The 27,642-nt window shown below is 39.2% G+C and overlaps 1 protein-coding gene across 1 annotated transcript in view; it reads right to left on the bottom strand.

Annotated features, from left to right (window-relative positions):
* Positions 1-27,642, bottom strand: part of LOC127811997 (exocyst complex component SEC3A) — a 90,802-nt gene that overhangs the window by 23,075 nt on the left and 40,085 nt on the right. Inside the window, exons 8-18 of the mRNA XM_052352233.1 lie at positions 26,194-26,298; positions 25,023-25,124; positions 24,790-24,927; positions 23,363-23,491; positions 23,197-23,277; positions 23,016-23,090; positions 3,033-3,206; positions 2,785-2,926; positions 2,645-2,709; positions 1,946-2,116; positions 1,783-1,862 (exon numbers count right to left, since the gene is read on the bottom strand). Of these exons, the coding sequence (XP_052208193.1) occupies positions 1,783-1,862; positions 1,946-2,116; positions 2,645-2,709; positions 2,785-2,926; positions 3,033-3,206; positions 23,016-23,090; positions 23,197-23,277; positions 23,363-23,491; positions 24,790-24,927; positions 25,023-25,124; positions 26,194-26,298 (1,262 nt within the window). The remainder of the gene's footprint in view (positions 1-1,782; positions 1,863-1,945; positions 2,117-2,644; positions 2,710-2,784; positions 2,927-3,032; positions 3,207-23,015; positions 23,091-23,196; positions 23,278-23,362; positions 23,492-24,789; positions 24,928-25,022; positions 25,125-26,193; positions 26,299-27,642) is intronic.

Raw genomic sequence — 27,642 nt, 5'->3', positions numbered from 1 at the left:
TTAAATTAAGTAGAAGGAAAACAAAATATATGAAATGTAAATTTAGTAAGAATGCAAGAGTGGATGTTATAATAAAATTGGAAGAACAAATCATACAAAGAAAATACCATTTTCGATATTTGGGATTAATGATTCAAAAAGATGGAGTAATTCACGAGGATGTCACGCATAAAATTAAGGTAAGTTGGCTAACATGGAGAAATGCATTAGGGGTGTTATGTGATGGAAAAATCCTATTAAAACTGAAAGAAAAATTATATAGGACAGCTATAAGACCAGTTTCGTTGTATGACTCAGAATGTTGGGCAATCAAATACCAGAATGAGCAAAAGACAAATGTAGCAGAGATGAGGATGCTAAGATGGATGTGCGACCATACAAGAAAAGATAAAATTAGAAATGAAATTATTCGTAATAAGGTCGGAGTAGTGCCAATCGAGGAGAAGATGAGAGAGACTAGACTAAGATGGTTTGGTCATGTGAGAAGAAGACCAAGAGACGATCAAGTGATGAGAATTGATGAAATGGAACAATTAGTCAAAAAAAAAGGTAGAGACAGACCCAAGAAGACTTTGGAAGAGACATCAAAGTTTGATATGAAGTGTATGGACTTAAATTTAGATATGACAAAAAATAGAAATACATGGAAGTCTAGAGTTCATGTAGCCAATCCCACATAGTGGGATAAAGGTTGGATATGTTGTTGTAATATTACATTATATTCAATTTTTCTATTAACTGATATTGATGATATATCCATATTATAACATTATTAGTAGTAAATTTTATAATTTATAGTTTTATTATTTATATAGATATTATTGTTAATAATTAATATTAAATTTTCTTCAGCTAGAATTTCATGTTTCCTATTTTGAGAAGAAGGGGAAAGCTCCTATTTTTGTGACGAAAACAGTGGAGAACATTCTAAAAATGTTTCTAACAGGGGGTATAAATTTGGAAAAAAAAAACTGAGCTTTCTGTTTTCCAATTTTTCCTTTTCTACAGAAATTTTTCGGAAAACAAGAATGGTTTTCTGCAACTGGACAACGCCTGGGGTTCTCAATTTTAGTTTCTCATAGACAAACTAAATCCCCCCTCCAATTTCTCAAAGAACCTTTCCAAATCAATCTCTAATTTGGTCATTTTGGCATCCTCTAGTTCTCAACCTTAATATGTCTCTGAACTTTAGAACCCAGCACACATGGACTATTATCCCCCTTCACTCACCTGCTCTCTTCTGGCAACATAGATACCAGAGGTCACATACTTTTGGCTGCCTAACCTTCCTGAAACTGTTAGATGCACTTTTTCCTCACCCTTGTTCTAATTCAATCATCTCTTCTTAATTTTTTTAAAAAGGTTATAAGCCTGCCGAATCAAAATAAAATCTTAGGGGCTGTTCTCTTTGCTGTTTTCAGTTTTCAATTTTTCAAAACAGAGAAAACACATTTACTTTCATATTTTCAAAAACGCATTTTTGAAAACAAGGACAAATTTTGTAAAGAAAACTCAAAATAACAAAAAGTTGTTTTGACTGTTTTCATCACAAATACGCTCAAAATTTCCAAAACGCGAAAAACGCTATAAACAAAAAAAACGCATTTTTAGCAATCTCAAAACAAACACTCAAAACACAAAACTGAAAATGAATTCAAAAATGAAAACTAAAACATGAAGAGAACAACCCCTTAGATTTTGTAGAATACATCAAATAGTCATTACTCAGTATATGTGCTATATCCTCAGAGCTTTATTCAGTTCTCAGAAAATCAAGCTCACCTTGGTATATATGACAAGACACCCACTTGGCGTGCATTTCGCTCATTTCTTTCAATCTGGTGACAAGCTTCATCAACAAACTGCAACATGCAACATTCTTCACATGATAATCACCTTAAACATGCAGAGTCTTGAAAATTCAGCCTAGAAGCATCTAACTCACACGACTGAACTGCAAAGAAATTCTAGATTCAAGATGATCAAGCAAGATGCGAACAAATCCTGCTGCATCAGCTTTTTGGCTTGAAATATAGCGTTCTGTAGTCCCATGCATAGAGATGCAGCGCAATGGATCAATCTTGTATGCCCAATCCACCACAGCATAGAAGTCTTCCTAAAGTTTTGTCAAAGGAAAAATGCAGACAGTTACAAGAATGTCTAAAGGTAAATTACTGCTAGCAAGCAGCATAACATGTCAAACAGGAAGCAACAGTAAAAATCTTATGAACTATCTAAGAAAAATAAAATATCCAAGGAAAATCCATCTTGAATGCAGTAACAGAGCTGCTCAAAATGAATTTCAAGAAAATGGATCCTCAACAAAAAGAGAATTCGGATTAACTCCAGACTAATGCCATTACAAAATAAGTTTTCTCCATCAGTGGGAAGAACCATGCATTAGATAACATAATGAACATGATCCACCTTTTAACTTACAGATAAGGAGCAAGTTGTGGACTGAGATAATCTCATACAACCATCCAAAATTTCAGATATGCAGTTCCATCATATTTATCTCAATTTGATGATTCAAATAACAGCTCCTTAAGGCATTTCCTCAATGCATAACGGAAGCCAGTTCAATATCCAATTTCTGATATTATCTAATGCACATAAGTAAATGATATACTGGATACATTACTTGTATTCCGTCAAGCAATTCCTGAAGCGATTCATTCAGTATTGCCAGATCTGCAGAACTTTTACCTACAAAATTTGATAATTAGGCTAGGCAAACTTAATAAGGTCAAATGCACTTTGTGCTCTGTAGAAAAGGCTTACCATTTTTGCCCTCATTTTCATCAATGTCCATAATCCCCAGATCATCATCATTGTAATCATCATCATTTGACCCACCTTTGATACCACCAGGAGGTACAAGTGCGGGAACTTCAAAACACATGAAATGTGCAAAAAAGGAACTCTGTAATATAATCATTAAAGCATAAGCTTAGAAGGAAAGAAAGAAATATCAGAGGATTATCACTTGGATTTCATAAAGATAGTATAAAAAAAACTGAGGCCACAACCTCATCCACAAGGAGGGGGATAAAGATAGTAAGCATTTTAGCATACGCCTCTGAAACCGTAGAAGTGTCAGCATTGTTCGCATTTTGGTTGGAACCAGTGGAACCTTCAAGCCACACAGTTGGATTTTTTGATGCTTTGGTACTAGCACGTAGCTCATTTGCAAATTCACGAGCCTGCGGATAATTAATAATTTTCATACACCATATTTTGAAATTAAACAACAAAAACGACCACAAACCTTAATTCCACTAGGTGCAACATCATGAATTCTAGACAAATGAGAAATACTGGAACTAAACAAATTCCTTAATTGTTAATACAATCACCATTAAAGAAAGCTGCACAGATTAATCAATCACACAGAGTTTTAACATATAGCAGAAACTCTTATCTCTAGGCTTGCCAAGTTATGCATAGCAGAAAATATCATAGAACATGTTGAACAGCCTGACAGCACTTTATCTTCTTTAGACTTGTTGTGCAATGATCAATATAAATAATATTGTCACTGAGCAAACAAACAATATCTTTGAAAAAAATTGAAGCTATAGAAGGCATGAAGGGGGAAGAGAGAGGAGAAGATTTAATTATGCAAATTGTTCATGTATGATCTAAATATTTGCATCATGAACAAAATGCTCAGAGCAGGACAGAGAAACACAACACACTAGATATAGGGGGAAGGGCAGTGAGAAATTTCAAGCTCTTCATTTCAGCTTCAAAAATTAAATACACCTTTAGAATAGAATGCAACATTTACCAGTGAAACCAGAGACCATACTGTTTGTGAACTATATGGTTTACAGACTCAATTATATGAAACACAAAGCAAGTTCTGTTCTGTTACAAGGTATTTGATCATGTGCCTATTATGTGAAAAATATCCCAACATAAAACCAAACATAAGAAGACTGGCAAAACCAGAATTCAATGGTATAGGTTAAATACTTATGCACATTCTCATACAAGAAGTTAAGAATAATAGTTTATAGTGCAGATATATACTTGTATCTAGAATTAGTTAGAAGTCTCTTCCATGTATATATACTCTCATAACTGAACAGAACAGCGATTTTTGGTTTGTCCCGACTCTCTCTCTCTCTATCAATTTCTTCACGGTATCAGACCTAAATTAGAGAGAAGCTTCAAATTCTGTCCAGATTCAGGTGTATGATTGACCCATTCCAGTAGAGAGTTAATTTGCTTTCAAGATTGATCAGTATTTCATTGGATTTGACCTAGTATCTTGGTGCAACTCATTTGGTGATTGAATTTTGCAAGTTAGGGTTTTCAATTTGCCTCTGTTGGAGATTGCGATTGTGCTGACACTGATGACTATCATGCCTAGGGTTTCACTTTTCCTATTACAATCACAACTGGGTTCTGGGTCAAGTTGGAGATTTCTTCTGGAATGGGGTTCACAATTGCTAGGGTTTGTGATTATCAAAGCTTGCGACTGCTAGGGCTTGCAATTGCTAGTATTTTTCCTCCAATTGGAGATTGTGGTTAATGGAGGGAATAGCGACTGCTGGTGTTTGCTTCAATTCATGCTTGCGATGGCTCCAGCTAGCTTCAGGTTGTGATTTTTTTCTAGCTGTGAGCTGTAATTTATTGTCTGGGGCTGATTGACTCTTGCACAATGATTTGGCTGCAGCTTAATTTTCTTCCAGCAATGACATCCAGTTCTGAGGTTGTTCATTCAGCTTCTACGGTCACTATTCAATCTCTTTTCTAGAACTCTAGTCAATGTAGTCATTACTACAGATAAATTAAGTAGTAAAAATTATTTGTCATGGTCTTCTTCCATTAAGATGTGGTTTAGAGGCTATGGCGTAAGTGATATACCTGAAGCTAATCACCCTATTGTGGCAATCTATTGAGGCAGATTTGGTTCCTTTTTTTCTTGTCTATGAAAATTGTGCAGAAGTTTGGTCTCATGCTCAGTGCTTGTATACTAATGATATAGTGCATTTATACACCATCATCAGCACCCTTTTAGTGTTCAAAAAGGTGATTTGGGCATGGCAACATACTTGGGGAAGGTTCAATCTGCAGTTACTGATTTTAGTGTCATGCTTCCCATCACAGCTAATGTTACTGAGCAGCGGAGACAATGATAGATTCAGGTGAATCTATTGTGGGTCTTGTTGGGAAGATTTGACAGTGACGGAGTTCTAAGTTAGTCAACTAACAAGGGTGTTAGTTGAGTATCAGATACAGACAGTTGAGTGACAAGGCAAGACAGTCGAGTAACATGGACGGTAGTGATTAAAGAGGAAATTAGTCGATTAACAAGGAAGTTAGTCGACTAATCAAGGAGAGAACAAGTAATGGTATAACTCGCCACTGAGTGATAACGCAAGCAGCCACACTTAGATAAGAGTTGGGAATTCGCCACACTTGAACAAGTGATGAGAAAAGGACCAAAATTGATAGATTATCAGAGTTGATCAAAAGAAACAATGGCCGAACATGTCTTCCCTTATATAGGAGAGAAGCCCAGGGTTACATTGACTGTTTTCTGGGAAATATAGCAAGCATCTTGGAAACTATAAATGCCTAGTGTTCAGTGGGTTATGGGAAACATAGATTAGTAAATTCTTGGTGGCATGGGAAAGATGAGAGGCTGATAATGAGAGTGTTGTGTTTGCCTCGAGTTTGTGCGATAGGAGATCAGTAAAATATTGGAGATGTATCGGCTGGAAGATTAGATCAATTAGGTTTCAAATAATAAGTATAATTTACTGTTACAACCCTCGGATAGAACTCACCCTCAAAAGCTAGTTGGTAAGGGGAGGATGCCCAAGAGGTTATAAACCCCACAACAAGAGTCTGAACTTTCAAAGTGGGACAAGTCTCATACCCTGCAGTGGACTATAACATATCACCATGCTCCGCAGCCCAGGGCCCACGATGCTAGGCTGTGCACTAGCCACTACTAGTCCTAGGCAAACACTGCAATGCCGGTGTTACCTCCATCGCTGCTCGCTTGCACTGGGAGCCATGGGGCCGACTCTGATACCACTGAAAATGCAGCATCATTCGGCTGCAATTGAGATCCCATTTGTCTCATGTGTGCCCTGCTTCCCATGGTTTCACGAGCAAAATTTTCCACTGAAAATGCAGGATTCTTCTGCTGCAATTGAGACTCTAATGACCTCATATATGCACTGTGCCCCATGGCTGCCTTTTCACCAACAACATACTTTGAAGACCAATGAGCTATATACATACTGCTCTTCTTCAAACAAGTTTACTCAAAATTGAAAGCCAAAATTAACCTTTGTTTCCCTTTGCTCACAGCCTCAAGCACCAACAACCAACGAGCTAGATAAGCAGGAAGAATCCACTACTCACACGGAATCCGCCGAATCTGCTTCAGCCTCCCCACTACAAGTAAGAGTCATCGAAATTCACAACTGAGAGTCACGAATCTTTTCTGTTCCGCAACCATTACCTTCCCTAATCTGCAATTAATTGCTGATCAGAAGTCTAGGACTAACAGGAATCCAAGCTAATCGTTGAAATTCACTGCAACGGACCACTACAGATCAGCTATCGCTCAAGATTTGCTCCACTTTGGATCAACGAACGTGGCTCATCTATCCTTGAATTCCACTGCCAAGATAGTCCGAATGTGCCGGAATTCACGTGTATTCCTTCCACTCCCCAGAATTTCGCCTGAATGACGACGTTTCTCCAATGGAATCGCCTGCTGCAATCGTTTCCAGCACTCGATCATAGCAAATCCAAGATCGCCCAAACTCTCTGTGTGACTGTTGTGATTCAACAACTGCCCCAACCTGCTTCCACTTCGTGCGAAACTTGCCGAAATTCGTGGCCGGACATCCACCTCTTGCTTCGCCTCCCAAGTATGTATTCAATTATGGCTTGCAACCGATCACTACTTAGTACCTACCCATCAATGCCAACCAAGATTCCAAGTGGAGTATTCACCCAATCACCGACTACTTCAAGCATATATCGTCGGAAATTGTTGCTTCTTCCCAAACCTACTGCTAAGGATTGTCGGAATTCCCTGTCGCTTCCGGCAACTCCTAATATGGAATCAGTTCCGAGATCCAATGGTCGTCTTCGATTTCAAAACTCAGATAGGAGCACTGTTGTTAGAATCGTGCGATTCGCATCGCGAATCGCACGATTCGGCTCGATTCCAAGAGAAATCGAATCGAATCTATAGGTAGAATCGAAAATTGCTTAGAATCGACCATGAATCGAAAGAATCGGTAGAATCGGACGAATCGAGTGAATCGAACGAATCACAAAACTGAAATAGAAATGAGGTGAAACGGCAGTACCTGAAACGTTAGGAGCTGGAAGCTGGAAAGTTGAAACAGAGAAGCAAAAACGCTGCATATGAGCATGAGATGAAACGACAGAAGCAAAGGCGAGACTCGAGAGCTGCGACCGCAAGACTTCAGGTTCTGTTCAAGGTGCGTTGCTTTCTTCTTCTTCAGTTCTTCTTTTTCTTTGCTTTATGCGAGACGCCGAGACCATACGAATCCTAAGAAGAAGACTACGTTCGCTTAAAACCAGTGCTTCTATTCTATGCCTATTCCTAGAGAAAATCCAGCTTGGGAGTCTTGACGAGTGTTGAAACCAGTGCTTCTGTTCTAGCCATTTCTCTCGTCAAATCATTTTTCATCCTTGAAAATGATATTATAATTTTTCATGTGCTCACGTGCCAACAAAGACATCAGAGATGTGGGCAGCTGGGCACATGAGCCTCAACCACTCGTGCTTATTTCTGAGCACTAGCTGTTTTTATTGACTTTGAGGTTTTCTTGTTTTGTTTTTTTTTTTATTTTTTTGTTGCTGTTGCACTGCAGTGCTGACTGCTGTGTCTTTTGCAGCTATTTTTGTTGACTTTGGGGGTTAAGAGAACCTATTTTGTAATTGTTAACTTAACTTGTTATTGTTTTATTTTTTTTATATATATTTTCCTACTATTAGCCTATTGCACTGCAGTGTCGACTGTTGTGCTGTGTCTTTTTTTCTGTTTCTGATTTTTTCTAATATGTTTTATTGTCTGGTCAAATTTGTTCTACTTTTTTTATTTTCTTTTATGATATTTGTATTGTTTTTTATTTCAAAATTTTGACTTTATATTTTTTTTCAATGCTAGAAGAATATTGCTTTCTTTCTTGTTGAATATGGCGTCAAGATCAAAAAAGGGATCTACAACAAAGAATAATGATCCTATCTGGGAATATTGCACTCGGATTAATGGAAATAGAATGAACTTAAAGTGCAATTATTGTGGACTTGAAAGATGGGGAGGGATAAATCGAATGAAACACCATTTTGCGGGTGATCATGATAATGTGGCTCCGTGTACACAATGTCCAAATAATGTGAGGGAACTTTGTATTCATATATTAGGAGAATTGGAAAGACAAAAGGTGAATGAAAAAGAATATTTCCAAGAAGAAGAGACAGAAGTTCAAATGATAGGAGGAAAAAGAAAAACTAGTATGGATGTCTTTGTCACTAAAGGGAAAGAAAAACAACAAACTTTAAATGCAATGGTTAAGAAAAGGGAGCCCGTTGTTCATAGCATTTGTAGATTTTTGTATGGACATGCATTGCCTTTTGTTTTGGTAAAAAGTCCTCTTTTTGCTTCAATGATGGAAGCGGTTGGTGAATATGGTAAGGGTTTAAAACTTCCTAGTTATCATGAGGCTAGGGTTACATTTTTGAAGAAGGAAGTTGACAATGTAAACTCAATGCTGGAGAAGTATAGAAAGGAGTGGAAAAGGACTGGTTGTACTTTGATGTCGGATGGGTGGACGGATAGGAAAAGTAGATCTCTTACAAACTTTTTGGTGAATAGTCCAAGTGGAACAGTTTTTCTTAAATCTATTGACACTTCAGATGTTATAAAAGATGCACAAAAGTTATTTGAGTTGCTTGATTCATTGGTGGAGGAAATTGGGGAGGAAAATGTTGTTCAAGTGGTGACTGATAGTGCTTCAGCCTATGTAGCTGCGGGTGACTTGTTGATGGAGAAAAGAAAAAAATTATTTTGGTCTCCTTGTGCAGCACATTGCATTGATTTGATCTTACATGATATAGGTGGGATGCCTATTTTCACAGATACAATAAAGAAGGCTAAAGAAGTTTGTGTATACATTTATAGACATGCTTGGGTCCTTAGCACGTTTAGGAAGTTCTCTAAGAAGAGAGAGTTGAAGAGGCCAGGAGTTACAAGGTTTGCTACATCATTTCTTACATTGAGGAGCTTTGAGGAAAATAAGATTCCTCTTAGGGCTATGTTTGCATCAGAAGAGTGGGCTAAAAGTCATTATGCTTCTAAGGTGGATGCAATTAAAGTGGGAGCAATTTTGTTATCCGATGACAAGTTTTGGAAATCGATCAAGTATTGCCTAAAGTGTGTAAGTCCACTTGTTAAAGTTTTAAGACTTGTTGATGGGGATGTGAAACCAGCAATGGGATACATATATGAAGCAATGGATAGGGCAAAGGAGAAAATTGCACAAAATTTCAACCATCAAAAGATAAAGTATGAGCGCATTTGGAACATTATTGATACAAGATGGGATTTGCAACTTCATAGGCCACTCCATGCAGCGGGATATTTTCTTAATCCCAAGTGAGTTTCTAAAATCATATTTCCTATAACTAACAAATTTTTGTATTGTATATGCTTTGTTGTTTCTTACTTGTATTGCATTTTTTTTAAGGTTTCAATATGATGAGTCTTTTAATGCGGATATAGAAGTTAAAGTTGGTTTATACAAGACAATAGAAAAGATCTATCCGGATATTGAAACAAGACTAAAAATTGATGAGCAATTAGAAAAGTTTAAAAAAGGTGGCGGATTGTTTGGCATGAGTATGGCTACTTTAACAAGAGACAAGAAGCAACCAGGTATTATTTTGATTTAATGTTTTAATTTTCAAATTTCAATTGTTAGCTCCTTTAAACTAATTAGACTAATTAATTTTTTATTTTTCTATCTTAGCTTTATGGTGGGAAAGCTATGGGGAAGAATGTAAAGAGTTACAAAACCTAGCCATACGAGTCTTGAGTCTCACATGTAGTGCTACAGGATGCGAAAGAAATTGGAGCACATTTGAGCATGTCCATTCAAAAAAGAGAAATCGTTTGGAACAACAAAGATTAAATGCTCTTGTCTTTGTGAAATATAACATTCAACTTGAATTAAGGCAAGCTAAGAGGGAGAAAAGAGGTGAAAATTATGATCCTATTTATTTGAGTGATATGGAGTCCGATGATGAATGGATCACCGAACAAGAAGATCCTTGTTTACCCCAAGATAATTCATGGATGGATGCTAATGAATGTTTTGAAGATGATGGAGGTATTCAACCAAGTAATAATAGAAGAGGTATATATCTATACTTTATAGTTTTCTACATTCTAAAACTAAGTTAATGTGTTTGTTTAAGTTTGGGTTGAATTCTAATATGCTATAACTTATATTGTATAATATAGGGCCAAGGAACTTGAAGCTAGACAGAAAAAGAAAAGGAAAAGTTGTTGAAGACAATGTGGAAGAAGAATTGGATTTAGAAATGATTGATGATGAGGAAGATGTAGAGGATGGAGAGCAAATGGATTTGGCTACGTTTGAAGATGATGAAGATGATGATGCTCTTCAACTTGAAGATGAAGATGATTGATAACTTGTGAAAATTATGGACAATGGCATTTATTGGTAGCCTAATGGCTAATAGTTGTTTTTTTCTAGTTTGTTATTTTGAAAGTGGTTTGATTTGATACAATTTGAATTTAAAGGCAACATGAATATATTTTTGGTATAATTTTAATATATTTTATTTATTTTCTATGGATATATATTATTTATATTTGAAATTAAAAATGTGTACTGAATCTTACGATTCGATTCGATTCTCGATTCACGATTCGTAAAATAAAGATTTCGATTCTCGATTCGAATCTCGATTCAACAACTATGGATAGGAGTTTCCAGAATTCCCAAACTACAATCACTCACCCAATCATCGTCCAAGGAGTGTCGGAATTCACCTAATTTCAGTGCCTCTAATCTGCAACTAAATTGCTGATCAAAATCGACTAACACGATGGATCAACCCTTCCAGACTTGCTCGCAATCACTCCGAATGCAAGGTCGTTCGGTCTACGTCCACTTCACGCCTTGGTCGATGGTCACAACTTCCTAAATCTTAACCGAGAATTAATTCTCAACCAAGATACCATCCAAGCGCGCTAGAATACTTGAACTCGCCTATTCCTTTAATCACTGGAATTGATTTCAGCAGCCTTCAAAATGAGTCAGAACCACAGCTAAGAACCATTGGCTCTAATACCACTGTTACAACCCTCGAGTATAACTCACCCTCAAAAGCTAGCTGTTAAGGGGAGGGTGCCCAAGAGGTTATAAATCCCACACCAGGAGCCTAAACTTCCAATGTGGAACAAGTCCCATACCCTGCAGTGGACCCTTCTTGAGAGAGTTCTTATCCCCAAGAACTTGCAGCAAATAGCCGTTGCTTCATCCAATTCCCACCTTTTCTAGCTAATTTATCTTCCTTTCTTTCTTTTTCCTTCTAGGCCTCTTCTTCTTCCTTGTTCTTAAGTGCCAAAGATCCATCCCAAACCTAAGTTACCCCAGAACTTCCATAGGTAAGCACATATCCCTAGCTTCCGTAATTTCATTTCCATCCAACCCACTGCCATATTTTACTGCAAAACTTCCAGCAACATCCTGAAAATGCAGCAATGGCAAATTGTCGACTTGCCTTCGATACTCAGTAGGAGAATTCCTCTCCAATTCCAGAAACTCCTTGCTCCTGTTATCCCTATCATCCAACTGGCTGCACCATTCAGCTCTAGTTTAGGATTTCCATGATTATCATTTGGAACATTCTTATCAAGAACTTCTTTTCCAAAGGGATCGGTGTGTTCCTTTAAAACTCCTTTGTCCAAACACCCTGGGCCAAGCCCTTAATGTCGCTGCCAGCATTGTCGTTACAGCATCTTCCTTATCAATTCCGCTGCCTATATCAGGGTACTCCTTTTTTGACTGCTCCATTTTAAGAAAGTCCTATTTGTTAAGACTCCCATGATAATCCTTGAAGAATTCAACAGGAAAGTTGTAATGATACTTCTTAGTAAGTATTATTGCAAACTCCTACAATTGTTCATGTAACATACATCCGAATTCCTTGCACGCTTCATGTATCCTGCTATTGGGTTTTTTTTCAATTCGGCTAGGCTCCTTATTCAACCTTTCCTTTGCTTGATTCTTCTGGATAAAATGATCATGATTCTTGTTGTTGCCAACTGAAAATGCAGCCTTCTCCAGCTGCCATCGAGGCTCTAATTGCCTCATGTGTGAACTGCCTCCCCTAGCTTCCTGAACAGGACTCCCCACTGAAGATGCAACATTCTTCTGCTGCAATTGAGTGTCCCACGGCCTCACGTGTATATTATCTATCTTGGCAAAACTTTCATGGGCAAAACCAGCCACATGCCAAGAAACTGGAACGCTGTCCGCCTTGCTTCGCCTCCCAAATTCACATGTCCAAACCGAGGGCTGTTCTATCGCTTGGAAATTAACCATGTTGGCCGGTAATAGTCTAAACGAATCAGAATTCACCTGATTAGCTTGCTGATGAAGTCTCCTTCTCGAACTCCAAACCTCAGTGCTACGACAACCATCTATCATCCCAGGCATCGGAATCAATTTTCCGAAAATCACCCGTCTCCTGGACTGCTTCAAGTTGCTTCGAAATTTAAGCAATTCTACCTAGATTGGTCCAGATCCAATTCAATGGCCGAAGATTTAATCAGCCTCCTACAAGTCGCCCCTCTCTGTGACGCCGTCCAGTTCACAATCGCCTGGCCTTGAATCCGCTTCAGCTTATGGCAAGTTAGTTGCAGCACCAGCAACACACTGGTCGGAAGCTTCACTATTTGTCCGCTCCAGTCACGATCGCTACCAATCACAAACTTCTTGCCAATGACAGTCCAACCCGTGATGCATCAAAGCTTCCTTCCCCTGGCTCTGCGCAATCTTCGACTGTAATTTGACAATAGCCACGACACCCACTTCCTCGCCCAAACCACGATCGCCAGAAACCCACTACACAATCGCGATCTCTCGGAACGCCTGCACCAGTCGCGACCTCTTGGTCGTCCGTATCAACCTCCAGTCGCTTGACCAAACCGCGTCACCCCTTCCCAGTCACGACCTCCTAGCCGTCTGCGTCAACCTCCGATGGACTCGAAATCGCCTCAGGACATTTGCACTCTTCGTCCGCTATAGTCACAAGCGCCTGTTGGTCCGCGTCACCTTCGACGGACTGTCGCCTCATGAATGAGCATCCGTTCGCGTCGCCTCTAGTGTGCTCGTCGGTTGACCCACCTCTGTTCGACTGCCCAAACCGTTAGCTCTGCTGCGATTAACAGAGGTTCTTGGCTCCACTATAAATCGGTGACGGGAATTACGGCTGACAAAAATCGGCCAACTCACTTACAAGAACGATTGAATTTACAACCAAGGAACAGTTGGCTCTGGTCGGAATCACCTTCCGATCCAGATGAGCAGCACACCGCTGAGCCCTAATCGAATTTGCCTTCAAATCGGAGCTGCAACAGAATCAGAGGTAAGGATGGTATTGCTCTGATACCATTTGTCATGAACCTTGGGGATGACCTAGGGTATGAGAGGAAGATCGAGAATATTAAGAGAAGAACTTGTGGGAGAAATTAGTTGGGAGGGAGAGAACAACAAGAGATAAGGGAGGAGATCACCGAGAGAGAGAGAGAGAGAGAGAAATAGAGTTTTCAATTCATTTTCCTCATGCCTACTTCCTATAGCCTCGGCAATATATATATAGCCTCATTTAGCTACCAAACAAAACTCTCTAACCACCTAAGCTACAAGACAAAAGGGAAAAGACAAAAGAAAAAAATATTCTAACAAACTATTGCAACCCTATTACAATGATGCCCTTCTATTGTTCCTTGGGTCATGACATTTACTTAGTTTTTTGGGGTCTAATTGTAATATTCCAATGATAGTTAGTTACATTGGGGTGTCCGCCCTTTCTATAAATAAAAAGGCGTGGGGGGCAGTCGAGAGGCGATCCAAGGAGAGACTTTTTATTCATCTGTGATCAAGTACTGATTTCATTCTTGAGAAAAGAAAGGTTGAGTGATTAGAATTTAGTCTTGTGCATTCTTGAGAGAATGAGAGGTTTGTACTTGGCGATATAGATGAGGGCTAGAAACTAATGTACTTATCTTATTTCATCTGAATAAAGATTGCTTTGTGGGTGTTGGACTGCTGGATGTAGGTTTGCCTAAGGGCATTCCGAACCAGGATAAATTTTGTTCCTATTGGTTTGATTTTCGCTTTCTGTCATTATATTTCATTCTATTACATCTAATTACTTAATTGTTTTCTAATTCCATGAGTGTGTAAGGATTCGTGTGGAAGTTCTCTTCTGTTTGGTCCTGGTTTGTAAGTGTTAATATCAACAGAGAAGAACTAGAATGAGTTGTTTTTCGAATTCTGCTCTTAATGAAGATGTTCCAGCTTCCACTGGAGGGTTACCACACTAGTGGGAGGAGGCATGCCTACTGGCCTTGGGGGCTGGTGACAACTTGGTTGGATGGCCCATTTTTGTTCAAGGCTAGATTCAGAAAAATAGTTTTGGAGATGGATCAAGTAATTGGGCCTTGATATATATCACACAGAGGGTAGGCTTTTTATGGCACTTACCTTATCTGGTCTTGGAGCTGATATGGAGGCCATTCAGACTCAGATCTGAGTAGCCCGACTACCCCTACTATGGAGGACAGTTTGCTCGCTTTCTTCATAGTATAGACTTTTACTTACTCTTCCATTGGAGAGAGACTCTCCTAGCTTCCCAGGCTCATGCTCCTTCATCTGATACTCAGTCTAGAGATCATTCTCAGCAAGGTGGAGGATGTGGTAGGGGTGGTAAACGACCTTACTGTCATCGTACTGGGCATTATAATGAGAATTGCTATACTCTTCTTGGTCGTCCTCCTAAGGCCAATGTTGCAGCATTTGAGAGTTCAGGAGAGCATTCAATGTCTGAGCCTCCTGTTATTCCAGAGAGACCAGCTACTCATGTTCTTTCTGATGAGGAAGTAGCTAGTTTTTCCAATTTCAGGCAGCTAGGTAGGCATCATCTTCTGTATCTTCCATGGGTAATCCTTTTGTACGTGTTTCACATTTGTCATGAAACAGAGGCCGACCAAGGCCAATTTTGCTACGGATTTAATTACTCTTATTGGTTCTCTTTATTGTTTAATTATAATTCTCCTTTTCAAGCTGGTAGTTAGTTAGAAGGAATATCCAGGTGTAAAGGTGCCTAGAATAGGACAAAATAGTTTGTTAAGAGAGTTATGATCTGCTGTGGCAGCACCCTAGAGCAAGCTATATAAGCTCGTACTACCCCTGTAAGAGATATCCATTATCTAACAAGAATTTAATCCGTACTCTCTCTCAACTTCTCTCTCTCTCCTTCTCTCGTTCTCTTCCAATCTCTCCCTTTCTTTTCACAGTTCTTGAGCTATCTCTTCTAATTCACATTGAATTAGAAGGATTGTTACTGTCACATTCCATAACTACTACCCAAACCGTAGGTGGTAGAAATCAATCAGTTGTTAGGCAATCCTTAGCGGCAACAAAATTAATTGAACTTTTAGGAGGCGATTCCAGAAATAACAAAGAGTTGACGGAGCGAGGATCCGACTTTGTTATTGATCTCCAACAGTGATTGGCGTTGGCGATTAGGTGAAGCAATTCTGGTAAATTACGACACCGAGCCAGTGGTCGCGAACCGTGGTCGGTGATTGGGTGAGAAGGAGTCGGGGGAAGCGATTGTTGAATCTGCAGCAATTGCGAGCAGAGCTGATTCTGAAGCAGCAGGTTGATTCGCTGCTATTTTTCTGAGTCACTGCAGTTGCGATTCAAAATTGAAGGCAGATCAGAGTGGCGCAGTTGAAGCAGATGGGCAATTCATAGCCGCAGTGAATCGAAGCTAATTCCACAAGAGATATAGGCGATTCCATTGGTGAATTCCGATGATCTGGCAGAATTCCGACGGTGGAAGGATACTCCTCTATTGTTAACTCCCAACAAAGATTTTTTGATTGAACAGTAAAGCCATTCCATAGGGCGACCTGTAGGGAGGCAACTTGCAGTGACTGTAACAGAGTAGTTGGTAAGAAATTTTAGTCGACTTTGAAGGTGTGCAGGCCAGGCAAGTCTGACAGAGATTCCAGCAAGTATAGGGAATTATTGCAGCAGGTAGATCAAGAGAATTGGTAGTCCTAGGCGACTCTGGAAGGCCAATCAAGTTGTTGTAACATGTGAATGATTCTCTGCCTAAATCAAGTTTGACTGGGTAGTGAGTTTATAGGCATCGGCAATGATCATTTTTCAATTCCCAACGGATAATAGCAACTGCTCGACCCTCAGTAGAATCAACCAAAGCTGATCCTCGACTGGCAATTCCACTAGCTATTTGAATTCTGATGGAAGATGACATCAAGATGAAGCCGAGAGAATCTCAATTGCAGCAGAAGAATGCTTTATTTTCAGTTGTAATGGAGCCTCAATGGCCGCCAAAGAAGGCTGCATTTTTAGTGGGGTGTCCTACTCATGAAGCTAGGGGAGGTCGTGCATACATGAAGCAGAATGCTTCATTTTCAATTGGAATAGAGCCTCTATGAAAGCCAAAGAAGGCTGCATTTTCAGTTGGCCAGAAGCAACAAACAGGGGAAAAGAAGTTTGAAAATGAGATCAACCAATGGGACAAGAGAACAAGCAGTGGGGTAGTGGGGTTACATGATACGAGTAAGGAATTTGGCCTTATGATACACGAGAAGCTGCAAGAGTTTGCAATGATACTTATTAAGAAGTATCATTACAACTTTCCGGTGAAATACTTCGATAATTATCACGAAAGTTTTAACAAGGAGGAATTTCTCAAAGTGGACTAGCCTAAGGAGAAGTCAAGCTTGTGGAAGGCCAAGTCACTGCCTGCTTCAGATTCTGGGCAGAAGAAGAAATATTCGGATTTAGGTAGCAATGACAAGAAGGATGACTGCAAAGTCGAGAGTAGTTTTGGCAGTGAATAGCATTACATAGAGGGAAGCTGTAACAATCCGGTGGTTGGGACAGCAGGTACTGATTCCTTTGGAAAAGAAATTCTTGGTGAAGATGGACTCGATGACAATCACGGAAGCCCAAAACAAGAAATGATTGATGCAATCAATCAGAGAGCAATAGAAGGAGGAGGCAACAAGGGATTTTTGGAATTGGAGATAAACATCTCTAAATCTTCAGAATCTGAAATTGGTTTAGTTGTTCTAAATAAGACACAGGCTCAATCAACATCGACAAACCGCAAGGGAATTTTGCTGCATTGGTTGAGAAGTTAAAAGTAAAACTACTACCTCAAGATGCAACTACCGAAAGGCTAAGAGAGGAAATGGGGGCAGCATTTGAGGAACTGACCGAGGAAGCTAAAGCCAATCCGTTTCCTCTAGTGATTAGAGCAGGGACGGAAGGATCGGATGGTGTTTCGAATCAGAATTCTATCAGAAATGGAATTGATGGTAGAGCTCCTAAGGATACTATGCCATTGCCTATGGTTTCGGATAATGCTGAGAATTCCTTAGCTAACGAGAGGGTGAAGACAGCACTAGCAAGAGGAAGTTTTGCAAATCTTAAATGGTGTCACCATGTTGCTGTCATTTCCTAAGATGTAAACCAGAATTCAAAAGGTGCAAACCAGTTTTTTATGTTGGAGGGAATAGAGGTAAACAAGACAAGTGTTTCAGATGATTTTTCTTCCAGCCAAGGGAAATCTCCTATGAGTTATGACCCTATTAGGCATTTCCCTCATCAACAACAGATTCAAAGTTGTGAGGAATCTTGGCAAATGGTTGTAACGAGAGGAAAGCTAAGGAAGATAGATGCAACAGTCAAAAGCTTGACCATGGAGAACAAAGTTGCTGCGGCTTTGTGCACTATTGCTACAGATGGCCAATTGGGATTTTTGCCTACTGTAATGACGGATGGAGCGATAACGGAAATTAATGTTATAGCAACTCCTAGACTCGACATTTCTACATTGCCGCATTTTAAGGCGTTTGCGGATATTGTTGCAAAAAGTGATGAAGAATTAAAGTACATGAGAACCACTGCAAATCTGTTATGCATACAGAATTTTTTCAAAACTTCTCCATCCAAGCTGTGGAAGAGAAGGAAAAAGGATATGGGAAGCTGTGGAGGTTTGGCATTTCTTGGGAACAAGAAATGTTTCAAGGTGGGGGGAATTGTCATGTCCCTAATAGTAGTATAGGGGCAATATTGTAATAAGCATATATTACTTGTTAGGCTTATAGTTGTATTGCACATGGGCGGATGATGGCTGGAGGCTATAAATAAGCCATTGTTGTAAGAGAGTGGGCATGCTTGAATTGATGAATTGAAATCTCTTATTTCCTTCTCTTGCATTCTCTCAATCTCCCTTTAATTTCTCTCTAATCTCTCTCTTTCTTTCCTTCTCTATATCGTTCTCCCTAACTTCCTCCCATCTCTTCCGATCTAACTCCCCAATTACCTCCTAAACCTGTTATGAACCCTAGGTTCATGACACTATCATCCCCAATCAGATAGGCAAACAGAAAGGGTGAATCAAAGCCTCAAAACCTACCTTCGATGAATGTGTTTGTTGCAACCCAAGAGTTGGCATAGGTGGTTAGTTCTAGCACAATGGTGGTATAATTCCAGCCACCATGCATCTATAATGATGTCCCCCTTTGAAGTTGTATTTGGGTTTAAACCCCCTATTTTACCAGCCACTAAAGGGTGTAGCTCAACTACAGCAGTTGAGGAGTATTTCCAGCAAAGGAGAGGGGTGTTACAGCAACTCAAGCACGAGTTGGTATCAGCCCAAAATTGGATGAAACAGCAGGCCAATAGGAGGAGTGATCAAGAATTTGAAGTGGGAGAAAATGTTTACCTACGGCTGAGGTACCCTCATCTAAAGTTCATTTCCCAAGGACCAGTCCCTAAACTCAGCCCTAAATACTTCGGCCCTTTTCCCATAAGGGCTGGGGTAGGCAAGGTGGCTTATCATTTGCAACTCCCCGTCGGGTCCAAAATCCATCCGGTCTTTCATGTTTCCTTACTTAAGAAGACGACTGGTCAGGAGCGAGTGAATCTGAGGTTACCCGTGCTACCCCAGGGAGAAGGAAGTCATGAAGGAGGCAGAGGCTATATTGGATAGAAGAGTCATTTACCACCAAGGAGCCCCTCTTATTCAAGTGTTGGTTAGATGGCAAGGAGGATCTGCGGGGGAGGACACCTGGGAATACCTTCCCCAGCTACTACAACAATTTCCCAGGACAACCAGCCTCTTAAACATTTCTTGAAGACAAGAAATTGCTGACGGGAGGGATATTATCACGAAACAGAGGCCAACCCAAGCCAATTTTGTTGCGGATTTAATTACTCTTATTGTTTCTCTTTATTGTTTAATTGTAATTCTCCTTTTCCAACTGGTAGTTAGTTAGAAGGAATATTCAGGTGTAAAGGTGGCTAGAATGGGATAAAATAGTTTGTTATGAGGGTTATGATCTGTTGTGAAAGCAGCTTAGAGCAAACTATATATGCTCAGACTACCCCTGTAAGAGATATCCATTATCTAACAAGAATTTAATCCATACTCTTTCTCAACTTCTCTCTCTCTCCTTCTCTCGTTCTCTTCCAACCTCTCCCTTTCTTTACAGAGTTCCTCAACTATCTCCTCTAATTCACATTGAATTAGAAGGATTGTTACTCTCACATTCCATAACTATGACAACATTCTTCTCTCAGTCCTTGCATTCTTGATTCAGCTGCATCAATACATATTTCTGGTAATAAGGATATGTTTCTCACTTTGATTCCTCTATTTCACTTTCTCTCATTATTGTGGCAAATGGTTCCAAAACCACTCCCACGAGATAGGTAAAGCTAGTCCACTTCCATCTCTTTGTCTTATTTCTATTTTATATATTCCTAGTTGTCCTTGTAATAGTCACCTTTCTCAATCCCTTAATTGTCGTGTTACTTTTAAGTATAATTCTATTACCGTGTAGGACCAGGGTACTGGGTGGATGATTAGCACCAGGCATGAGTTTGAGGATCTTTATCATCATGCTTTGCCATCCTCTTCAGCAACAGCTTGTGCTAGCAACATTGCCTTTTCATTTTCATTGTCAACTTGATCGTCCTCACTTGTCCTTACTAAAGAACTTCCTTCTTTTTCATCTCTAGATTCATTAGTGTGAGTATTGTTAGTTTGGGAAGCATATTTGTACGTCTTTTCCTAGTCATGTCATTAAATGAGCTAAAACTCCTTTTCCCCTTGTACATTCAAACATCTAGGGTCCTAGTAGAGGCAAATCCAAACAAGCCTTTTACTATTTTGTTACATTCATAGATGATTACTCTCGTTCTCCTTAGCTTTATTTAATGAAACATCGTACTGAATTGTTGCCTCTTTTCATTGCTTTTTGTAATGAAGTAACTACTCAATTTGATTGTTTTGTTTGTATTCTCTATACTGATAATGCTAAAGAATATTGCTCCACTGCTTTCCAAGCTTTCTTTTCTTCTTGTGGTATTGTTCATCAGGCATCTTGTCCTTATGCTCCATAACAAAACAGGGTGGCGGAATGTAAAAATCGCCACCTCATTGAGACTGCTCACTCTTCTACTACATATGCATGCTCCTATTTCATTTTGGGATGTTGTTATTCTTACCTCATGTTACTTGATCAATTGGATGTGTTCATCTATTGTCATTGGTCCCATTCCACATATTTTAGTTTTTCCTAGTGAACCTTTATATCCCGTTCCTTCTCATATCTTTGGTTCCACTTGTTTCATCTTCTCTCACCTGGTCAAGCTAAATTGTCCCCTTAGTCACATCCATTAAGTGTGTTTTCTCGAGTTATTCTCGTCTCCAAAAGGGATATGACCCCCTTGGTTGTGATGTTATGAGCTTTACAGGAGCAAAGCCAACAAAGCAGCCACTCATCCATGTGTATCAGAGGCGTCCTAAAACTAAAAAAGACTAGCTCCTTATTTAGTTTATCTCCTAAAACTAAAAAGGACTTGTTAGTTTCCTTATTTAGTTGATTCTTTCTTGTTTAGTTTATTTCCTAATAAGTAAGAACTTCCTAATTAGTTGTGTCAAGGTTACTATAAATACCCTCTAGCTTGTTAATGTTTTAGCAAGTAATAAGAATTATTTCCAGCACTTGTGCAAAAGATAGAGTGGTTCTCTCTAACGAGCCCCAAGTTTCACCATAGGTAGGAAGATAAGAAAAACTAACAAAGCATCTCCTTCTTGCAAAGAAATAGCTAATGACCTTATTAATCACCCTTGGACTCAATCGCTTAACAAAACCCAATCTAAATCTTATTTTTAAAATCAAAAATAGAAGCACATAAAAATATCCCTGTCATGGTGCCTAGTTTTTTTCTAAGTTTTCTTCTTGATGGATTGGAGGACTGAGGCTATTGTGGATGCCAAAATCTTGGATGAGTTGATTTCCACTCATTTGCAGCCTTAGGCACATCAGTTTTCTGGAAGGGTTGATCTTATCCATGGTCTGATGGGATTCTTCAAAGAAAGATGGTCCCTGCTCATGATGTTTTGCAACTTGCAACAAGATATGTATGTCTTAATGAAGTTTGGCTCATAATTCTAAGTCTTAAAGAAAGATGGACCCTGCTCTTAAACTTGGTGCATGAAGATTGTCTGGACGTTCTATCTGCTGCGTTTGTCAACTGTGTTTTGATCATCATAACATCTGGCTCTCTTTCTTTTTGATTGCAGTTTTATCAGCTTTATGGGGATATGTTGGTATATGGTGGTTTTTGTTTCTGAAGGCATTATGGTTTTGAATTTCCCTTTCTAGTTTGAGGTATCTACTGCTCTATTTGGGGGTTTTGATGGGATATGTTTGGTAGTAGATGTTAGTGGAACTTTAGGGGTTGTTCTCTTCGTGTTTCAGTTTTCAGTTTTGTGTTTTGAGATTGTTGAAACTTGAAAACACATTCTTTTTGCCCGTAGTGTTTTCAGCATTTTGAAAAATTTTAGCGTGTTTGTGATGAAAACATCCAAAATGACTTTTTGTTGTTTTGAGTTTCTTTTATAAATTTTTTCCTTATTTTTGAAAATGCGTTTTTGAAAATATGAAAGTAAATACGTTTTCACTGTTTTGAAAAACTAAAAACGGTCTGAAAACAACAAAGAGAACAGGGCCTTAGTGTTTTCCAGTCCCATGTTGGAGTTAGTTTTGGTGTCCTCGGTTTGTTCTGGTCTGTAATGGTCTTCTCTTTTTAATCTAACTTAATAAAATTAAACCTTCTTTCAAAAAAAATATATGACTACTCAAACTAATAGCTATCCCATCCTTTATTCTTTTATGGAGGAAAGAATATTCTTACTATATTGGATGGCATTCACAAGGCATCCCAACGTAAAGGCTACTTGCATTTATTAAGTTTAAAGCACTAACAAGCAAATAGGGCACCTTATAATGCGTATGGAACTGGTGCTATTTGACCCCTAACAAAAATGAATTATCATTTTCTTTTAAAACGATAGCTTGATCCTAAAGTAGACAAATACCAACCAAATTAATGCCTTACAACCAAGTACATGTTCATGCCAACAAGAACAAGAAATGCAGTGACTTTCCTTGGTCGAGGGTAGCAGGTAGTGGGAAGTTCATTTGACCAACATCTAAGCTTATAAGTCTAGAATAGATCAAGGAATTGGTTATACATAAGTAGTCAACCCAAGAGAAAATGGAGCATGCAGATGAGACAGAATGAGTGGTTAACTAAAAGAAAAGTTGATAAGAGATTATTTTCCCAAACCTCCCGCCTCAGGAGCAAATTAAGAGAGCTGCAGTAAGCTTTTCTTAATGGGCCCAAGCAGTTCTTGTCAAGGCTCTGTGAATGCAAAGAAAGGAGAGCATTCAGAAGAACAGAAAAATATATAACAATATAAGGAGTGAAGACAACTACTGATAGTTTGGTGGCTTCTATATAACTTGACCTTCAAGTGTTGCAAAAGGCGAGCGTATGTCCTGCATTTATACCGTAGATCAGCATGATCAGGCCTCTTTAACTGTCCTCGCTGTTTAATCCAACAAGACATCAAGATTCGTGTTCTGTACATTTGACAGTTTCCAAGAACAAAGCAACACCACTTGAAAGCGTACCTGAGAGAAGTAACTTTTGTCACTTATCATGAAATCCACCAAACTAGCAAAGTAGGTTTTCAAGAAGTCGGATGCTCTCCTAACAAAGGTGTTTTTTAGTTTCTGAAGTTCTGCTCGCTTCTCCTTAACCTGTAAAAATTTTAATATAATACCTTTAGAAAGAGATGATGTATCTAAACTTTTATTCACATTCTCTCAATAATGTGTCCACACTGACAAATTTGAAATCAACATCAAAATGAAGAAGAAATTCTCATGCTCACTTAAGAAAATATCAAAAGAAAAAAGAAGAAAAAGAGAAAAGGGCATAAATCAAGAATGCAGGGGATAAAGGTTCAAAAATAACAAAAAGTAATGTGTCTGCACATATGGGCTGGCTCCAAAATCTCTCCAAAATCTATTAACATAAACAGGTAGTTCAGCAACTGGCAGCTATTATAACTAGCTGGTCAACAAGCTCAACCAAGCAGGGCGACAAAAGAGAGAGCGAGATGCTATGTTCATGGGGAAGGAAGTAAAAAAGAAATAAGTCCTGAACAGGATAAAATAATGAGCAAATGAAGGAATACGTAGTATATACACTATCATGATTCAAAGCAACATAACATATTCAGCTTGTAAAAGCAAACATTGGGCTAAAAATAGAACATTCTGTTAGTTCCCTGTTCAAATATAAGAAATTTTACTTTGATATCAACACTTTCAAAATATTGTGTAACATCTACTTCCACAAATGTCTGAGTTACACAGTCTGGCTCTCGGAAAGATCTAGATTATCTAACCTGACTAGAGTAAGTCCAATTGGAAATCATCAAATAGATGATGGCCTGTGATAGTTTGGCAGGGCAACTAAATTGCCTCCAGGAGCACATCTTCCCATCTTATTTTCTTTCGAAAAATCTCTAGACTACATGGTTTTTCACAACAAAGTTTGCCCCATTCCAGGTCTACAATTCTTTGCTATATTATCAAGTTACTATATGTACCAATATTAGTCATATCCAGAAAACTACTATGATAGCAACCCACATATTCACAAGGATTACAATACCATTGTGGTATGTGGGTATACAGTATGTTATTTAGTATGTAACACACAGAAGAACTACATATAAAGGTACACATATAAGAAAGGCATGCCATAGCGCCTCAATAAAGACATGCTTTTGCCAGCCAGTAAAATACATATTTGTAACACAGGCTAGCCATTGCAGAACACTTACTGCATCTTTTAGCTTCAACAGTGATTGAATTAATGACATGGTAAATTAGAACCTTACACAAGTTATGCATCCAGTCTCCAAGCAAGATCTATTCATAGGACTTATGCACAAGCACATCCATATCAGATCCCACGTTTCTCTATGAATAACACTTTTAAACATATTGCAGAAAATCAACAGATAAAAAAAAAAGATAGGACATACAGCTTGCATGTTTGCATAGCTAGGATCCAGGTTAGGTACTTCAAGACCACGTAAAGCTCCAGTTAACCACTCACAAGCCTCGATGTTTTGAAGCATGCATGACTCATCAAATGACCCTCCTGTTAGGCAAGATGCATACTGCACCAAACAAGTGCCAAAGGAATAAAGCTTGAATAAGTTGACCAAACTAAACCCATCATTAAAATTGAACAATCAAAATGATAAAAAGACACCTCAGAAGGGACACGCAAGCTGTCAAGAAGTTTATCGAGTTCCTCAATTAATGCTTTATTATTTACAGATTGCATTTCCAGCTTGTTGTTGCGAGTTTCTATCTGCAGGTCACAACAATATGATTACAGGTCAGGAAAGAAGAAATAAAGTGTTTAAACAGCAAAATTTTACTGGCCTCAGTAACAGAAAGCATTTTAACCATAGACCACATGAAGAATGTGGAAACTAGGAGAATCACTCTTACGATTTACCATTTTTGGAGGATGCAGTTGAAATCTGGTTAACTTTGTTTCAGCATCATGCAAATAAAGTGGTTTCAGTAAACAAGAATGAGTGTGTTATCACAGGACTAAGGGCCCATTTGGCCGTGCAGGAAGAACCAAGAAAAAGTACCTTTTTTGGAATAAAAGTGATTCTGCGTGGTTTTTGTGGTGTTTTGTGAGAAATTAAAAAGTGTTTTTGGTATCATTTTATGCTATGAAGCAAAAACACAACTTTGGAGCTTCTGCTGTGAAGTGAAAGCAGAAGCTGAACATAGGAGGGGAAGCAGAAGCAGAAAATAAAATTATTTTTAGACAAAGATTACACCCAATAAACATTTAAAGCATTACATTTATCAAATATTTTTGACAATACTCTTCTTTCTAATAATTTATTGTTAAATCACTTTTTCTAATCACTGGTGAAACAAATATGCCACTAAAAGCATCACTCAGATGACAACATGCTAAACTGTTTTTCCTTGAAACTACTTGTTATAAAAAAAAATTTCACAGAAGTGATTTTCATGACAGCAGAAATTTCACAACATTGCCACATGGGTACTACCTCCATCAGAAAGATCTCTCTTTTTTTTTTTTTTTTTCTCGTGGCGGAGATTGTTTATGTGGATCAGAACAAAATATGCAGCAAGTACATCATAGTCAAACTTTTCAAAAGAATTAATTTTTTATTAGAGCTATAAAACATCAATCTCAGACATACAGAGATCAAAGCAGCTTAGATCAGATAACGTGTGGATACTGCACACATACATAGATATGTAGTGCATTGTCTTATGCAGGTGTATGCACTATATATGCATCATAAAAAATATGCAACCACACAACAAGGCCCGATAAGAACTTAAAATAAAATACTATTTTTACAAGATATTAGCAGAGGTCCTACCGACTCAATGTCCTCTCTCATGTGTCTAAGTTTTACATTGAAAATGCCCAACCATTCATCCATATCATCAACACAATTGGTGGCCACCTCAAGCCCCTGCAAGACCTGCATAAAACACAAACTAACAACTAAAATCCAAACTGAAGCTACCAACTTTAAAAAATAATAATAATAAAATAAGTTGAACAAACAATATAACAACATATCCAGCCTTTATCCCACTATGTGGGGTTGGCTATATGCATTCTAGACTTTCATGTATTTCTGTCTTTTCTCATATCTTCATTTAGATCCATACACTTCATATCAAACTTTAATGTCTCTCTCAAAGTCTTCTTGAATCTGCCTCTACCCATTTTTTTAACTAATTGTTCCATTTCATCAACTCTCCTCATAGAAGCGTCTCTTGGTCTTCTTCTCACATGACCAAACCATCTTAGTCTAGTCTCTTTCATCTTCTCCTCGATTGGCACAACTCCTACCTTATTACGAATAACCTCATTTCTAATTTTATCTTTTCTAGTATGCCCGCACATCCATCTTAGCATCCTCATCTTTGTTACGCTCGTCTTTTGCTTATGCTGGTATTTGACTGCCCAACATTTTGAGTCATACAACAAAATTGGTCTTATAGCTGTCCTATAGAATTTTTCTTTCAATTTTAGTGAGATTTTACCATCACATAACACCCCCAATTCATTTCTCCATTTTAGCCAACCTGCCTTAATTTTATGCGTGACCATAGTTATCAAAGGCGCGCCTAGGCGCGAGGCGCCTTAAGGCGCCAGTTTGGCGCCTCGCCTGGGCTGAGGCGAGGCAGTTTTGGCGAGGCCCTCGCCTTGCGCGCCTAGGCGCTGGGGCGTGAGGCGCGCCTAGGCGCGCCTCATGAAACTGAGGTCTTCTACTAAATCTTGCAGCCCAATCGCGCTTGCCTCTCCTCCCGACTGCATCCAGCCGTGCTTGCCTCTCCTCTCCAGCTCGCTGCTCGCTCGCCCGATCTTCCTCTTCCTCTCTAGCCCCAGTCGCGCCTGCCTCCTCTCTTCCTCTTCTCTCCAACTCGCCCTCCCCCTCGCCCGATCTTCTTCTTCCTCTCCTCTCCAGCTACGACCCCCTCCTCTCTTCGTCTCCAGCTCGCCCGATCTTCCTCTTCCTCTCTAGCCCCAACCGCGCCTGCCTCCTCTCTTCCTCTTCTCTCCAGCTCGCCCTCGCCCGATCTTCTTCTTCCTCTCCTCTCCAGCTGCGACCCCCTCCTCTCTTCCTCTCCAGCTCGCCCGATCTTCCTCTTCCTCTCTAACCCCAGCCGCGCCTGCCTCCTCTCTTCCTCTCCTCTCCAACTCGCTGCTTGCTCGATCTTCCTCTTCCTCTTCCTCTTCCTCTCTAGCCCCAGTCGCGCCTGCCTCCTCTCTTCCTCTCCTCTCCAGTCACGACCCCTTGATCTTCCTCTTCCTT

This window comes from Diospyros lotus, chromosome 10 (assembly GCF_014633365.1).
Source record: "Diospyros lotus cultivar Yz01 chromosome 10, ASM1463336v1, whole genome shotgun sequence".
Lineage (NCBI taxonomy): Eukaryota > Viridiplantae > Streptophyta > Magnoliopsida > Ericales > Ebenaceae > Diospyros > Diospyros lotus.
The sequence above is the reverse complement of the archived record's forward strand: the minus strand, read 5'-3'. Positions and strand labels throughout refer to the sequence as shown.